The sequence below is a fragment of the Schistocerca cancellata genome, chromosome 5, assembly GCF_023864275.1.
Source record: "Schistocerca cancellata isolate TAMUIC-IGC-003103 chromosome 5, iqSchCanc2.1, whole genome shotgun sequence".
Classification (NCBI taxonomy): Eukaryota; Metazoa; Arthropoda; class Insecta; order Orthoptera; family Acrididae; genus Schistocerca; species Schistocerca cancellata.
The window spans coordinates 477,616,101-477,634,738 of NC_064630.1; the positions used below are offsets into that span (position 1 = coordinate 477,616,101).

Below are 18,638 nucleotides of genomic sequence, written 5' to 3' on the forward strand. Positions count from 1 at the left end.
TGTATTTGCCAGATCCCTTTATTTAGCTGTAATTGCTTTCAAAACAGCCAGGAATGCTTGTGAGTGTAATCTATGCTTGTACACCCAGTTACTGTAGATGACTATTGAACCAAATGATGTGTATTATTCAACATTGCTGTGAACAGATTGCCTCAAAGCCTGTTTCCTGACTAATTTGTTTACTCTTGGCATTTCTACCACAGCAAACACAAACACTGAAATAGAACAACACACCAGCAACTACGAAACATATGTGATTCAAATCCAAAAAGCAATAAGTAAACAAATATGTAACAAAACTTTTGGTTGCAGCTAAGGCACAGCCTTCTAGATACACGTGTACTTACTCCCAGAAGAGTAAGCCTTTTAGACTACTCCAGTGTTTACAATCCATACATAGAAGCTGAAGAAATAAGGAAAAGTAGAATATGACATGTCTTCCGATTCACTTTAAAATGACAGAGGGGCATGGCACCAGTGCAACATTACAAAGAAAATTCACGAAGACACGAAAATTGAAAATGTCCATAAACTCTACATATTTTGTAATTGACATGAAATACTTTTTTGTGTCGTGTGGTAATACTTATTACACATTTTTTTGTCATTTTTTACGAGTGGGACCCTTTAAAGTTATTTAATTGCTGTCAATTTCTTAAGCACATAATAATGTTGAATGGATGAATTGTATTGTAAAGGACAGTTATAAAATTCTTAACAGCTGGTGTTATCACTGTTATATTAGACATTAATGTAATAGATATGGATAGTATAACGCATTAAAATTCTCATAAGCTAGTATCAGTAGCTAGGATGTCAAAAATTATTTTAAATTGCGAAATTTATTGCTTGGTAGCATGTTAACATCACTTTGTATTAAACATTGTGATAGGCAGACACTGATGAGGGAGTGAGAATTTGTGAAATGATCTGGTGTGTTTATTTTTTGTGTGGTTCCCATGTGCCTTTCGTTATATAGAACTGTTCTTTAGCTTTGGTACTATAATGGGGAATTTCTCTGTTATTGCTTTTGTTGCTTTTGATATGAACTGCATGGACATGAATACACTGACTGAAAATTATCAGTAACCTCCAATTTTCAAGGTGATATATTTTTGCACACCACACCATATATATATATGGTGTGGTTTGCAAAAATATATCACCTTGAAAATTGGAGGTTACTGATAATTTTCAGTCAGTGTATTCATGTCCATGCAGTTCATATCAAAAGCAACAAAATATATATACATATATTTTATGTGATTCACAATGGATTGATATTAGCAAAGTTTCTAAATTTTTGGCAAAATCTTTTATTAGCTGTAAGTCCATAACTAAACATCTGTGGACCTGTGTTTATATGAAATTTTGTCTTTAGTTTTACTTGTGGAATACTATATTAAAATATTTACCTATCACCCAGTATATATATATATATATATATATATATATATATATATATATATATATATATATATATTGCTGCATGTTTTTTTCTGGGAAAAGTTTAGGTTACTGACAATTTTCAGTCTGCGTATTCATGTTTGTACAGGTTACATAAAGAATAACGAATGAACATATTAAATTTTCTTTCTTTTATATATATATATATATATATATATATATATATATAAAATTTTCAAAATGTAACTTTCTCATTCGTTATTTCATAGTTAGGATTTGTGGACTTTGTTGTTCCCTTTGAGGGTTGAACATTAATTTGTGTGTGTGTGTGTGTGTGTGTGTGTGTGTGTGTGTGTGTGTGCGTGCGTGTGTACGTGCTGACTGAAACATTGTGCGGTGAAATGTGTGGAATACTCAAAAGGTACAATTTCACAGAAAAAATAGCCTTTTTAAACTTCAAAAACCGTCATTCACTGCCAGGCTGTGAAATTTTTGTCCTTAAACCCAAAGTGGATACAGATACATAAGCTTAGTGAGACTTGAGTAGCAGAGTACTTACCAAAAAATAGGCGCACGCCATCTCATTGAACTTTGTGATTGCATTGTAACCCGATGCCTCAGGCTGGATGAAACGCAACCATGGCATGGCGCTGAGTTTCCCCCCAGCCATGTCGAAGGCACGCGAACGCGCGTGAATGAGGCCAAGCAGCGTCTGCAGTTGCTGGTCACCGTGTGGGAAGCGGTATCCTGCACAGTGCGACAGTCAAACGTTAGTCTACCATGTACTCAACATTGACAGCAGTATTGTACTATTGTCATGCCATGTTTGTAGTACTGAAAATGTGCTCCTTTTATGCTCTTCACCACACTCTTTTTAACATGTTGTTTCGAGCCTTATGAGTTGTAACTTACTCATTAATTAATTATCGTGGTATTCTGACAATGAATGTGGCTTCTTGGCTCAAAGGATAAGTGTCAAACAATAAATGGCAACTCTTTCTACTCACTAGATGAATTTTTTGATATAGTAAGTGGGTAATTTCTACAACCCCAACCAAAAAAAAAAAATTAAGTGTCGTGTAATATTTTGTGTAATGTAATATCTTGTATAGACACCTTTTATTAACCTGACACGTTCCACATCATTACGAAGTGTCGTATTCATGATCTATGGAACAAGTACTAATCTAATCTAGTCTAAATGGCGATCAGCAGAAATTGAGCCAAGAGACGGGAAAGAACTGGTTTCGAACAGTTTCAAGAGGATATTTAATGAAGCCAACTGGAAGTTTTATGAAATTCGTTTTGGAAATGGAAAGAGAACTTCACACAATTTCATTAATCGAAATCCAAAAGTTTTTGAAAGGTAAAAGGGCATTATCAATGAGAAGTATCCAAAAATGGAGGACTTCGTTGCATTGTGTTTCGTAAGGGAATGACTTTCATCTGAATGAAAGCTATGAACAAGAAAAAAATGCAAAGGTAGTAAGCGAAATGAGGGTGAACACAGACAAAAACTGAAAATAATGAAAAAGTTTTAACATAACTTTATGGAATGGAAAAAGACAGCCTATTAATACTGCTAAGAGCTTAATATAACATTACAGCGGTTTCTCTGTACTACAGGTCAATGTAGTCTCAGCGTTTGTGAACCTCATCCCCCAGACAAACAGCAGTGCTCTCCAAGATGGTGAAAGAGATTGACGTCCTTTGCGGGCTTTACACTAGCAATTTATTAACCATATAAAAAATACTATAATGTAAAGCATAATGATAATAACAATAAGAATAATTTACTAAAGCATGGAAAATCTCGATTGCATTCATACTTGCCTGCGAGTTAAAAATGTGTGCGTCATGTACCTACAAGCTTCAATGCTGTGCAGCGTGGCAAGAGGGTTTACCATGACGTCTAGAGTCCGTAATTGTGCTACTTCACTCGGTGTTTCGTGTCGGAAAATTTATGCTGAGGGCCAAGTGCCAACCTTTGCAGGTCTTCCACAATTTCGTTACAATTATATAAAGAAGGACTTCTCTATATACAACAGCATTATCTGCGAACAGCAATGGCCACGCAACACTTGCTTCGGTCATAGCGCAAAGTTATTTTTTTTGTTTGAAGACCTTGCTAAGAACTCTTGAGCCCAGTAACAATGCTGATAAGAGACGATTGCTGTCCAGAGACAATACGTAGCAGTATCAAAAGAGCTCCTAAAAGTCAAGGATGAGGTCATAAACCTAGGCACCAGTATCCGCTGTGTTCTTGGTCTGGTGGACGAGCTGAGCGACACATGTTTCACACGATTGTTGTTTGCGAAATCCGTGTAAATTTCCACAGAGGAGATTTTCCATTAGGTATGTGAAAATGAGAGGAAGTACCACCACTTACGAGGTGCAACCAAAAATTTCCTAAAATTTTAGTACTGCGCCCAAGCAATCAGTAGCACGAACTTCTGCTGCTACGTGCCTCTATTTATATCTTTCAGTTGTCAGTATTCACGTGACGACACTACTTTGTGCGCGAATTTCTAAATGACTCACATGCAGGAACAAAGCATCTGCTTTAAGTTTTGTTTTAAACGCCGCAAAACTGCAACTGAAACGCTCCACATGCTAAAGGAGGCTTTTGGTGTGGAAGCTTTAAGCCAAACAAGAAGAACTGAGTGGTTTAAGCGAATAAATATGGCCAGGAGTCAACCCCCGGACCAACGTCATTTATACTCGACTCTGGGAACGATCGTGAAAGTACCAGGTGGTTACAAGTAAAGTGCGGCTACTCGCAGAGACCCAGTGTGAGCTGTAATTGTCAAAAGACAGAGAAATTTGGTAGATATGCTATTGCGTTAATGTGGAATCGATTTACAGTAGAAAAATATTAGATACAATTTTGCCCGCGAGGTGCAAATTTGGCGCTGAAACAAAACAGCAGTGGAAGATACAATCCTCTCCACAACCCAAAAGTTCGCGCCACTTTCGCAGCAACGCCACGTCAATGCTCCTGTTTTTTTTTTGTTCTTTTTCTTTTTTAACGTCTATCAAATTGAACATAAGGAATTTCTTCCATGTAGTCAGACAACCGCAAAGATGCTTTGAGGAGATTAAGGGTAGATGTTACATGCAAACAGCATGAGGGATGGGAGAACAAAGAATGGTTGCTGCTTCATGCACGCACCTCGTGGAGACTTATTTCAAGATGACAGTGGTCATTAAGATGTGGTGCACGTTTTTTGATTATTAGGGGGAGTTCTCGAAATTTTTATGTAGCACCTCGCAGACACTAGCTATCAAGACATGAATGGATGGATGTACTCACCAGCACAGAATTGGAGGATGACGTTCAGCACGGAGGACGCCAGCAGCTTATTGAGCTGTGTCGGCCTTCCACGGCTGTCGCTCAGTACGTCCAGCAGGGCACGCACCTCCTTCCCCACCTGAGCCTGCATGGCAGCCCCACTGAAGCCCAGCGAGCGCAGCTGACGCATCACGAAGGCGCGTTGCTCCTGCCACAGCTTGCCGTCCACCACTGATACACCTGAGCAACCGACACACATATCCATCAGCAACTGTTTGAAGGTCAGTCAGACCCGAAATTCTGTATCAGGGCAAACGGATGAAGAAAGGAAAGAAGAATAGGACAAAGTCGTGTGAGGACGTTGGAGACACAGAACAAGCTCGGATAGCGGGGGAGTATTTGGACGTTATTTGGCTTGACGTTGATTGATAGAGTCGTCCTGAGAGGTATCATGGCAATTCTGTCCAATTTACGCGTTAGATAGTCAAAATCACAAGCTTGCTGGAGGCCTCTGTCCACAATGCTCCGGAAGTTCTCAATTGGGGAGAGATCCAGCAACCTTGCTAACCAAGGCAGGGTTTGGCAAGCATCGAGACAAGTAGTACAAACTCTCGCCATGTGAGAGTGGGCATTATTTTGCCGAAGTATAAACCCAGGGTGGTTTGCCACGAACAGCAAAAAAATGGGGCACGGCATATCGTCAACGTACCTCTCTGCTGTAAGGGCGCCAAGGAGAACTATCAAAGTGGTCATGGTATGAAATGAAATGGCACCCCAGAGCATCATTCCTAGCTGTCAGGCCATATGGCAGGCGTCAGTCAGGTTGGTATTACCCAGCTGTCCGATGCTGCTTCGGACACGTCTTCACTGGTCATCAGGGTTCAGTTCTAAGCAGGACTCATCACTGAAAACAATTCTACTCCGGTCATTGAGAGATTCCAGGGAAAATGTGTCCAACACCACTGCAAACGAGTGTGTTGGAGTACAGAGGTCAGTGGTAGTCGGCTCAAGAGGCGCCATTAGTTCAGAATCTTTACTATAAGCTGTCTATTAATTGTCCTTGTCGTCACTGATGCATCAGCTGCATGTCGGATTGTTCATAACAATGAATCCAGGGCAGTGAGCACCTCTCTGACGACTGCTCAGTTCACACTTTCTGTTTTCGCCGTAGGTTGTCCGCTTCCTACTTGACATTGTGTTCGACCAAGGTCGTCAGATAGTGATATCGCTCCTATTCCAATGTCGGGCGATTCGCCGATTACTCCAAGCAGCTTCTTTGAACCCAGCTATTCGTTCTGTCTCAAACTCTCATATCTGTGTATATTATTCATGTGATTGTGACTGATAGTTACTGTCCATCTGAGCACATGGAATAAAATTCGCAATAACTTTATGTCCTGGTATTGATATGCGGTGAAATTGCGCTGAAAAGTCACATATTCATCCACTGGGCGATAAAGTTTACAATTTTGTATTTTGGCCTATAACTGTATGAATACTAGTTTATGACCAATTTGCACAACTCCTTTGTCAAGCGTTGTTCTTTTTTTGTCTTATAGTGTATGTAAAAAAAAATTTTGCTCTGGTCAGTTGTATTAAACGAAAACATCTGAGTGAAACTGAACTTTCAGTGGCTCATGAATAACTATCATATCCCCACAAAGGAGAAAAACTATTTTCTTGTCCACTTTTTAGAGCAACTGCTACACATGAGAGCTTCATTTTGACGTAAAAAGTAAATCTTGAAAGTTGTATGTTATAATTTGCCAACTTCCATATACTACGTTCTTACACCGAGCGAGATGGTGCAGTGGTTACCGCATTCTGGAGGACAACAGTTCAAATTCATGTCCGGCCATCTAGATTTATATTTTCCGTGATTTCCCTAAACATCTCCAGGGAAATCCAGTGCTACTTCCTTTGAAAGGGCATGGACAATTTCCTTCCACATCCTAGAAACATTCCGAGCTTGTGCTCCATCTCTCATAACCTCTACGTCGACAGAACGTTAAACCATAATATTTTTCCTTCCTCCTATGTTCTTGCATGGTCTGCTCTGAGTGGTCGCGAAGTTAGAGGCGCCATGTCACGGATTGCACAGGCCTTCCCACGGGAGGTTCGAGTGTGTGTGTGTGTGTGTGTGTGTGTGTGTGTGTGTGTGTGTGTGTGTGTGTGTGTTTGTGTGTTTGTTTGTTTGTTTGTTTGTTCTTTATATCATAAGTTAGTTTAAGTTAATTTAAATAATCACCTCAGCAGTTTGGTCCCTTAGGAATTCACACACATTTGTTCTTGCATGTTTACTACGCATGAATAATCTCTGCTGTCGTATCTGAATCCAATGACTGATTTTCCGTATATTCACTTCTACATTTGTCATGCTAGTTTATCTTGCCTAAGATCTTTGAGAGGAGAACCGCATCAACCAATGACAACTGACGGCGCTGAGACGCTCTACATGGCTTGCACATGTGAAGGAGCGCAAAACCCTCTTTTGCGTGTGTGTTCCATTTGAGCTGTTCTGTAGGGAAAGTGGGCATTTACTTGTGTGTGATGGGATTTGCTTTTGAGCGTGACTGTATTGAATCTTACTGAGAAAGTTGGAGAGTGAAATCTTAAAGCAGCTTATAATTCACATTCACGACGTCATGCTGAGAAACGTATACAGTATTTCTCCATCCGTCTGCTCTGGAATACAAGGTAATGTTTTTGTTTTATTTATGATTTGGTGGCCACATTATAAAAGTAATACTCCATGGTTATGAAAGCAGAATAAATAGCAGAGCAATATTCGTGGTTACGATTAACATGGGGCAGCTTCAATTGTGCTTACATACTGTATTTGTTCAAAACTGAGCAAGCCAGTGTTTTGTTCACCAAAGCGTTTTTGCAGATTGTGTATTTCCATGGCTATCCAGAAGAGTAGGTCTTTCTACGATAGCGGTGTGTCGAGGTGCGACAATAAGGTAATAAGACTGATGATGCTTACCGTTTTAGTCAAGTTTAGTGTTGTCTCCATCAAAGTAGTTCCCTTTTGATTGCACACACTTTTTCCATCGCTGCTGCCATTGATGGTAACATTTCTGGAACTCATCTTCTGTAATATTCTTCAAGACCCTCGTCACAGCTTTTTGGACATCTTGGGTTGTTTGAAAATGGTGTGCCTTAACCACCGTTTTGACTCTTGGAAATAGAAAACAGTTGCACAGAGCGATATCTGGTGAATAAGGTGGCTGTGGTAGTACTGAAATTTGTTTTGAGGGTAAAAATTGCTGTACTGACAGAGCAGTATGGGATGGCGCATTATCGTGATGCAGAATCCAATTATCAACAATGTTGGCACGGACAAGAAGAACTCTTTTACGAAGTCTTTCTAAAATTTCTTTTTAGTAATATTGGTTAACTGTTTGTCCAGGAGGCACCTACTCTTTATGAACAATTCCCTTGGAATCAAAGAAGCACACAAACATGCATTTAACTTTTGACTTTGACATGCGAGCTTTTTTTGGTCTGGGTGATCCTTTTGAGTACCATTGCGAACTTTGGCGTTTTGTCTCTGGATACACTGAAAAAAACCAACTTTCATCACCAGTGATAACACGGCTCAACAATTCTGGATTGATTTCCGTTTGCTCTAACAGATCGGCTGCCACATTTTCCTATATTTCTCGCTGATGTAGTGTGAGATTTTTGGGGACCATTCTTGCACAGATCTTTCCTATACCAAGATATTCAGTTATTATTAGACAAACCGTTTCTCGATTAATGTTCAGTTCTTCTGCAATCATTTTCATGGATTATCTTCGATCAGATCGTATGAGTTCACACACCCTGGCCAAGCTGCAATCCGTCCGTGAGGTTGATAGTCGTCCACTGCGGTCTTCGTCTTCAATATTCGTACTGCCTTCACTACATATCTTATGCCAATGAAAAACTTGAGATCTTGACATAATCTCCTCTGCAAAAGCCTTTTGAAGCTTACTATAAACTGTCGTCGCGTTTTCACCCAATTTAACGCAGAAAGCAATGGCATACAATTGCGCAAAATTAAGCGGTTCCATTTCCGTGACGACAGACAAACATATATTAACTTATTACAACACAACTCACGACTGAGGAGCTGCATTGATGTGCCGCTTGGACTAGAAGCAGCTTATAGACCAAGGTCAAACATATTGTGCCTACGCAAGCCTGCAGGGTTGTCACACCTTGCAAAGAAAATCACTACTTTATTGCTGCACCTCACATCCCACATGATTCACGTAATGTTAATCATATTGTTCTATGTAAAAACAGATGTAACCATTGGGAGCTAATAATGACAAGTCAAAAGACAACGTCATATCCTTAAGTAATATTTTGTTTCTTCCATCTGTTTGTTTGAAAGAAGTATACTTCTCATGAAGGTGGTACTGAGTAACCATAGAGCCGTCCACTAGTGCCTTTCTCAGGATTAATAAAAGATATGACCTTGTGGTCTCAGCTTAATTATTAGTTTGATAATAACCTCTGCTCATTTTGTAAAAAATTGTACAGCCAGCAAGACCTATTACTTTATTAATACATCGTTTTAGATTGCAGAATGTATTTGTAAACGCAAAACGTTGAGGAGTTGCTGTCATTTCTTTGCTTTCTGTACATAAGCCTAGGTCTCATGTGTTGATGCTGATGGGACTCTTGCTTTAACAAGTATATTTATTATAAACATCTATCAGGGAAATATACGCACAGATTTGTGCATCAGAAATGGAATGCCTTGATCCTGGAGGGGCATATGGCTGTAGACAAGAGGAATATTGTTCAACAAATAAATACAATGCAAAATAATGGCAAGAAGATGCATTACGTGACTGGATGCACTGTTATTCTGCATATGCTGGAATCGTATACCCTTTTTAAAATGTCTGTCCAGTCCTCCACCACACAAGAAGCAAATAAACAATATAACAGAATTGCATAACTTTAGAGGACCCTCGCTGCAATTGCTGTAAGTACTCATCCTTCTAAAACAGTTATTATTATGATGTGTGCATAACGTTGTGTTTAAGTCTGTGTTGTTGTCATTACAGAACTATCAGAGCTACAACAGGAAAAGAAATGGTGGTGTTCCTCATGATACAGCAGCAGCAACAGTCCATAAGTGTGTATAGAACCAGGAGGAATATAGTGTAATTGTCGCTATGTAAATAAATATATCTAAAAAAAATTTATGTTATTATTTTCAAACCAGTCAATCAATAACACCACAAAAAAACACCTGCAGTTTATAAAATACCAACAGTTGAACTGTCTCTAAGTACAAGAAAGCCTTGCTGATGAACATGTTAATATAGGGCATATTCATTGAGAGATTTGACTAATGATAGCATAGTCTAGCAGCTGAAAGATCAGTTGGTGCACCATACGCAGAGGTAGAAAACCGCTCTGCAGACTCTCGTAATACATTTGATTGTAAGAGCCCACTGCACAGCCATCTTTGGGTTACACCTGCATCCATACAGTATGTGTACATTTCTGATCTGAGCCCCACAAATTCCATGATATGCAAGCCATTCACCTCATCTTTCATCAGGCCGGTAACTTTATTCTTCTAAGATGTTATTCTCTAAGGAATATCAGCTGCATGTCCAGTAAGGTCGAATTCCTCAGGATTGTAGCTAATTACTTCATATGAATCATGGCCTTTAGCCTAGGATATGAAAGTGTCTGCATCCTTATAACACGAGCAAAGTTATGAAACTCGTACTAGAATCTGTACATGTAGAGTTCGGAGAGTTCCATAATACACCTACCAATATAGATACGCTTCGGTAACTTTACTTAAACCTTAGCCATCTCCACAGTCACCAGTTCTCCATTGAAGATTGTGGCCCACTTAAAATTTGGCCAGGTAACGTAACCTCTAGCGTCATAACACAAGTCCTAAAAGTGAACTAAATGAATTGCGCGACTGAATTATTCACTAATTTATAAAAATGTTTCCCATAATTCGTTATTAACATAAAAAATGGTTCAAATGGCTCCGAACACTATGGGACTTAACTTCTGTGGTCATCAGTTCCCTAGAACATAGAACTACTTAAATCTAACTAACCTAAGGACATCACACACATCCATGCCCCAGGCAGGATTCGAACCTGTGACCGTAGCAATCGCACGGTTCCAGACTGCAGCGCCTAGAACCGATCGGCCACTCTGGCCAGCGTTATTAACATCAATGTACTTCTTCAACCAGGCATGCTGGTCAAAGGAGATAACGTAGGTGATTCTAGAAAATTGAGACATTTCTGGATGTTCCTGTAGTGCTGGTAGGAGATAATACAGATGGTTGTAACAAGTTGCATCCCCAAGCTGAGACACTGCTGGAGGTTTCTGCAGTGTAGAATTTATCTCTGCTTATTCCACACCATTGTCTTGGGGCCAGAAGTATTTTGTGGGACTAGGCACTCCAAACACAGTGTTAAGTTGTGTGCAGATCATCCAAAGTGATGAGATACTCCAGGTGTTCCTCGTGAACATGTTCATTACCAGCATCAGTACCACAGTTTGGATCTCATCTTTCAATCTGTCAACAGGTCGATTCAGCTGTGTTTTTTTTCTAACAGTGCATGACACGAAAGTCCTGGCGCAGGTTAATAGAAGGCAGGATCCAGAGCATATCCACCCAGATATACACTCTGAAATTTCTCAAAAACATCTGAACAAGCGCACATCTCTCTACATGTAAAATTTAGAATATTCCCATGAATTAGAAATGTTAAATTCCTGCCAACATTCTTCGCATACAAATCCTTCACATCCGTTATTATAGTTATTGTGAGTTTCCTAGTGAATGTGGGTATTTTGGGCAATGGTTTTGCGGAGTCTCTCCATCGAATCTAGGTATTTGTATCAGAAGACTTCTTTCTTCATCAAAAGCTGAAATTTTGTGTCATTGGGGTATGCAGCTCTGGTGACACTCGTATCCTCCTGATTTATTGTCTCAGAATGTTTCTGAAGAGGGGAGTGCCTGTTTCGTAAGGAATCTAGGAAGCAGAGTGATCTTGTAGATATTATTTATTTGGAGAATGAAAATGTATTTTTTTTTCATTGTCAGGTATGACACTGACCTGCCCAGCCTTCAACACAAAATCACGTTCTCAACAACAAAGTGAGCATCACAACCGCTTAAATTACGAAAAAACCTGTTTTTGTCGTGGCAGTTGGTACTTCAAGTAGCCTGCACTGTTATCTGCACTGCAGAACTTTCTCATTAGATGACAACGGTATCTACGTGCCGTTTCATCTGTTATATCCAATGGCAGGCCACAAATATAAAATTCAACTGTCTGCTTGTATAAGGCGTCATTCTTTCACGATTTGGTCTTTGGTATGTTTTTGCCATAAATAATATCAACACACAATGAAAGTTTTTCGAGGTTGGAGAGCAACTATCTTGCAGGATTATCCCTATTGTATGATTCAAATTTGCTTGGCCTAGTATCATATGAGCGTCCACCTTTATATACAGCTGCATATGGTATGTGTCGTTTTTTGAAAGTGGTGTGAGGGGTCTTGGGATCACATTCACAGCATGCCACAGGAGCTAGTAAACACTCAAAGTCAGCGTATATAACAAAGGGATAGTGTTCCTGATGTTGGACATTCTTGAACTTTAAGACTTTTTGTATTCAATGGAGATTTCCACACTTTCCTCGCCCAAGCAGTCAGTCAGATGTTTTACTAAATACTCGTAGTAAAAGAATTGAGACGTCTAATGTCCTATGATGTTTCGACAATCGGGAGGAAAGTAAGTGAGACATGCCCTTGGTCAAGATGTAGTGATGCTTCCCACCTTTGAAGAATAGCAGTAAATCACCGATTACTTTGGAAAAGTAGAGGAGCCCAACTGCTTTATGCTTCCCGTTTACTGGTTTGCTTTTTCTCATTTACATCCAGACAGTAAGCATGTGCCGAATAACTAGAGTTCTACCTCTAGAATTTTGGCAGGTCTGGGACTGCGATGAGGATCGAGGTGCTTTTGAAGTTATAATGCTTGCAGATTTTACTTGTTTCATATGTATCCGTAGGCACTGTATAACTCGAGTAATTTCTCTCACAAGCCAGAAGCGAGTACGTAAAGCAATAGTTATCTCCCTTTTTGGTATTCTGCACGTTACTAATGATTTTATGGCTGTAAAATCTTTCGGAAAAAGGATGAAATTGGACCACATCACGTAACACATATGCTGGATAAATCACAGGCTGACGAAAACATTTGAGATTTGAATCTAAGTGTTGGTTAGGTTGGAGGAGCTTTGGGCCTAGGGTGGCATTTGAGAATTCCTATGGCAAGGCTGTATGATCAGCAACAACAGGAGGATTAACGCAGGTACTCAGGAGATTTCACCCCAATAGTAGAAAGTTGCCGGCAGATCGTTTGTTCTTAAGTAAGTAAACCTGGACACTGGCAAGAGTTTAATACTTACAAAAGATAGTCATTCTTAAATGTGTTTATGATTTGTAATTATTAAAGAAAGAATGGCAAGACAAATCCAAGCATATCAAAATGATCACCACAATGTGATGCAACTAATAAAATGTCAGCTACAATTTTAGCAATAAAAATAGGGAAGTTAGAAATTACATCAAAACATTTCACAAGTGAAATTTTGTAGTTTAGGTCCTGAAAGCATTATAGGCAGTTTCGTGTGGAGGCTCTGAGCTTAGAATTTGCAGCATTTCTGTACGTACTAATGTGTAGCAGTAGTAGTTAAGCATGTGGAAAATAGACATGGAAGAAACGCAAGAAGGAAGAAAGAGACGACGCAGAGGCGTGCTGCGCTCGAGACTTTGGGCAGCTACCAGTCGGATGCAGTGAGTGAAGCTGACACTGGCAGTGGCTAATTGAGAATAAGTTGAAAGATATTACAGCAGAAGTGGGCTAAATGTTAGCTAATTTTGGTCTTGTTAACGGTTGTGTCGATTCAGTTGAGAACCCAGTAGTAAGTGGAATCGATGGGTAATAAGATGAGGTATGTAGTGGTGTGGAGGGTTGCAAGTCAGAGCGAAATACACTTGAGAAAGTGGCTAAGCAAACAAGCAGTGAATTAACGGACGTAGTAGTCTATAGCCAGATTAAAGACATTGAAGGCGAAGACTGTGGCAAAGCAGCGCAGCAGGAACAGCAGGTACAGATTCTGTGTTCCTCTGGCGATCAAAACTCTGATAATGTTACGAAAAAGGTAGTAAATTCGCAGATTAAAAACGTGAAATGCGAGAATATTGTTGCTGGTGAAAGAGTGACAAAGCAACGCACTGAGAATGGGAAACAGAAACTAAGCGTTTTACTGGGGATTTGATAGACTATAATAACGTTTTTCAAAACTGATAAAAATGTAGCTATATATAACGAACTTAAGTAGACGTTTGAAGGACCAGTGATTCATGGACCGCAAACCCAAGAGAGAAGGTCGGAAACAGATTTTCGTCGCAACTGACATCCTGGGGTGGAATGGTATACCAGCACGGAAAAGGACAAGTGATGGACTGAATTTTGTTAGGTGTGATATAGTGATGGTTGAGGCTCAGATATCAGAGGTGTTTATCGTTAAGAAAGTAGACAAATTTTGGAGCAGTCTGTAGTGCCACAGCAGATAAATTTACATAAGTAGTTGTAATAGCTATCCGTATTGTCTACTGAGAACCACACAGCACAGAACAGTGTTTTGCAAAAGTGGTGAATGTTTTAAATAGGTTTATGATAGACTTGGGGGAGAGGAGGAAATAGAAGGGGCAATGAAATGACGCTGGCTCGGTAGAGAAAAGCAAGCAGTGATAGAATGGTGGGGATGCCATGAGTTTAACAATAGAGGTGATGCTAAAATAATAGACCATACAATTATGTAAAAATCCTCATTAAAATACTAACAGTGTCGAACAATGTGTATGCAAAATGAAAAGGCATAAAATAGTAAAGTTATAAACTGGAGCAAGATGGATTTAGAGCAGGCAAAGAAGGCAGGGAAGGAGGGGAGGAAAGGTTAGTGGCAGAGACGCTATGGGTTTAACAAAATAGGGTTTTACACTAAAATTTCGAGAGGTCAATTATGTAAAAAAAACCTTGTTTAAAATACCACACTGAATTTTTAAAAATGTAAAAAGGGGATAAATAGTAGGTTACGAAACTGGAAATGAAGTAGTGAAATCTGAATAGTATCTTAAGATATTTAGAGTGTGAAACTTTGAAAGTATAAAATCACAGGGTCTTAACCTGAAAGTATAAAAAATAAAATTGTATGAAAATTTTATATTTGTAATATTGAAAGTATAGGCTTACAAAAATGAAAGTATAAACAGTGGAAGACAAAAAGATCGTAAAATTACATCAGTGGAATTATGTAGTGGACCTAGAACAGCATGAAGCGTCATTAAAAATACATTAAAAGTACATTGAAAGTATGAAACCATAAAAGGTGTAAAACAATAAATTATGAAAGTGAAACTATGTGCAGCTACTGAAGTTACAGGGTACAAGGTGTGGCAGTTACGGCTAGTTGCATTTGTTTCAGCTTTGTAGTATGTGTGGAAGCCAGTGTGCCTGCTGGCTAGGACAGTGCGTGAGCTGATGATGCACTGCCACTACTCTTCTTGGTGAGTGGGGCTGCTGATCACACCAACTCTGTAGTGAGATGGGCAACTGAAAGACGCTTTCAAATGTTCTAACAAATGCACTGTTAATAAAATGTAATGCTGACTTAATGTGTTGCTAGGCTGTTGCAGATGGTGTGTAAAAATCTTAGTTTCTTCAAATATTTTCAGGAAGCGTCTCTTAAGCTCACTTTGCAGCACTTCCAAATGCATATCATTAGTTCAAACAGCATCCTATGGTATTAGAAAATTCTCACCAAATACTGTTTTATTATACTGAACTGAAGTGCGATCTTTGAAGAGTATTTCAAACGTACTGGCAGTCTGACCTACACAAACTTTCGGATAGTTTCCATACTTTAGATTATAGACACCTGCTGCCGTTAATTTCAATGGTTTTCTGTTAACCTTGTGTCTGAATCTCAAGCGAGTAATTTCATTAGTCTTAAAACCTACACACAAATTGGTATTGTGAAATTGCCTAGCACTAATTTCTGAAACCTGTCCTTTATAATTCATAGGCATGAACAGGACTCTCCTGTTTTCATGATCGCCTGTTAGTGTGGTGACGAGGAACCACTTCCAGCGGAGTATTTTTGTGGAAATTCCTGTGCAGTTCGTGTGACAAATGTTCTGTTAGGTTTTCATCCACATGCATGTCATCGATTCTAGTGCAACAAAGAGCAGTCATGCATTTCCATGTGCGTGGGGAAAGCTATCCTGGTAGAACAATGATGTCATTCATCTTTTCGTGATCACGTGTACACATGTGGAAAATGAGGACCAGCTCAAAAGAGCCTATGATGGTGTAAGACGACATCCTTGGTGGTACTGCGGAGCTGGTTGCAAACACGTGTGTTGCAGTGCTTGTGATACGTGATGCATGTGGATGACTCAACAAGTTTCTTCCAGCTCTCGGCCAGACACAGCTAAACCACGCGAATTTGAGCCTGCTGGCCCAGAAGGCAAGGAGGCTATAAGGACACAGAATATGTTTTAAATATTCATCTGAAGCCCATAAGTGAGGAAGTGAAAAAATATGAACAAATGAATACAAAGCTTTAAAAAAACAGTTTAATTATTGGTAAATCAATTAAATAGTAATTGATAATTTTTTGCAGCGTTCAGAAACTCGTCCACATTTCAGTTGAGGTCTGGGTATTGGGGTGGTTTGAAATTGTGAACAGATACATTTTTATAACTGTCTTGGAACCAGGTCATCTTTCACATAAGCTATGCTGAATCTACGATCATTAGTCGGAGCCATGACACCACATGTCCACTCACCACTTCATCATTATCCCAGCGTTTCGCACTTTAAAATCGTACACCTCTGTTTTCTGAGGTTTAGCACACGACACTGAACTAAACGATTTGGGGGAGTGTCGATTATGGAATACCTTGTTAATACTTGTCTGGGACGGAGAATGTGATGAATGCAACAATTTCTATAACGCGTCATAAAACCCTTGTGCGTTTGCGATTATGTTTGCACTTCCAGGCGTCGTTGTAAAACACTCAACATGTGGGTAAATTCTATATTTACGCTATACATTAGAGAATTCCAATTAGGGACGAGCAGTTTATGAGGCTGCCATGTAGCAATAATGCGTACGCTATGGTGCCTGCACTGAAGTTCTGCAATGTTTCGAATTCGATATATACATCCAACTTCCAGTCTTCACCACCTCACATTGCTTTGAACAATTTATCACCACTATGGATGATAAATCCTTAAACCTTTGTGTGCTGAGTTTGAACGCAAAATCATGATCAGACTTTTAGTAATATGAGTAAAACTTTGCTTACATGTCGTACAAGATGCCATACACGTTTTTGTCCCAGCAAAACTGTAAGTTACCGAGTGGGAAAAAACTGGGAGTTTAGGTAAAATCTAGCACTGATTAGTTTACTGTTATCAAATACGCTCTAACACTTTTTCAGACATTCCTTCCTGCCTGTATGCAGTGCTAGAATAATGAAGTGAAGCGTTTCTAATCGAACAGATGTCTTAGTCATCCACACTTGGCGTTATTACTCTGGAAGGACTGGGTATTCAAACAGCTACAATGAACGGAAAGTAACTAGCAGCTGAACCAAGAATTTGGTACACATAAAACTTTCAAGTTTTCTTCGTCTAATAGAGATATATGAAGCACTTTTCACACAAATTTATCAAGCACAATTTCGTGCTCTTCTCCTTCTCGTAGAATATACGAGTTATTGCTAGTGGCACTTCGAACTAGAATCAGCTCCCGTTTAATGTTCTTAATGATGTGTTTCCTATCATCAATGAGGCCCATTAACATTTTTAGCAGGGAACACACTATAAAGAGGCCATCAGTCGATCCATCTATGAACTGTTCAGCGTTTTGTAATGCATTCATAGCTGATGTTGATGCAAAGACAGAAGGTTTGAGAGCCGATCTGTTGTCCATTTTAACATGATTAAGTTCGTTTGATATTTCTTGTAACAGAAAGTCAAATGCATTATATGTAAGGTGCAATGTCAACGCTTCTGCTGCTGGAATGTTCTTAGGTGTAAATACGACTTCTAAATATAGGAAGCTCTTGCTTCGAATTGTTAAACCAATTTGGTGTTGAGTAATTCATATCTAGTTACTATTATTAAACGTCGCTGACACAAAAGCTATGTGGGAAACATATTTCTGACTAATAACACGGCCATCGTATTCAGCTGGAGCTGTTATATAAAGTGACCTCACTGCGAGGTTTCAATCCTATCGGTTTAAGAAACTCTTAATTCTCACGTGTTTTCACATTACGCTTTCTTCGCACAATGGTCTTTTGACGGTTACGTGCGTTGAATTCATTCTTTATACTCACGATGCTGCTTCAGAAGAAGAGGTATTATAATTTCCTCATTGTTAAATTGAAGTAGATTTGCTTTCTGATCTATGATATGCAGCTTAAGGTGGTCTAAAGTATGAATACTGGGAGATATACTGGATTGTTAAGAACTACTAAAATTTTATAACCTGGGCTCACCATAGGAATTAATCCGTATACAGTATGGATTACTCTGTCATTCAGGTGTGAATTCATCATCATATAACACTCAATACAAATTGTACTGACTGGCAGTATACAGGGTGTTACCAAAAGGTACGGACAAACTTTCAGGAAACATTCCTCACACACAAATAAAGTAAAGATGTTATATGGACATGTGTCCGGAAACGATTAATTTCCATGTTAGAGCTCATTTTAGTTTCGTCAGTATGTACTGTACTTCCTCGATTCACCGCCAGTTGGTCCAATTGAAAGAAGGTAATGTTGACTTCGGTGCTTG

At 39.3% G+C, this 18,638-nt stretch overlaps 1 protein-coding gene across 1 annotated transcript in view; it reads right to left on the reverse strand.

The window, feature by feature from the left end:
* The window catches only part of LOC126188611 (methyl farnesoate epoxidase-like), a 198,557-nt gene that overhangs the window by 76,057 nt on the left and 103,862 nt on the right, over positions 1-18,638 (reverse strand). Inside the window, exons 3-4 of the mRNA XM_049930213.1 lie at positions 4,721-4,939; positions 1,967-2,154 (exon numbers count right to left, since the gene is read on the reverse strand). Coding sequence (XP_049786170.1) covers positions 1,967-2,154; positions 4,721-4,939 — 407 coding nt within the window. The remainder of the gene's footprint in view (positions 1-1,966; positions 2,155-4,720; positions 4,940-18,638) is intronic.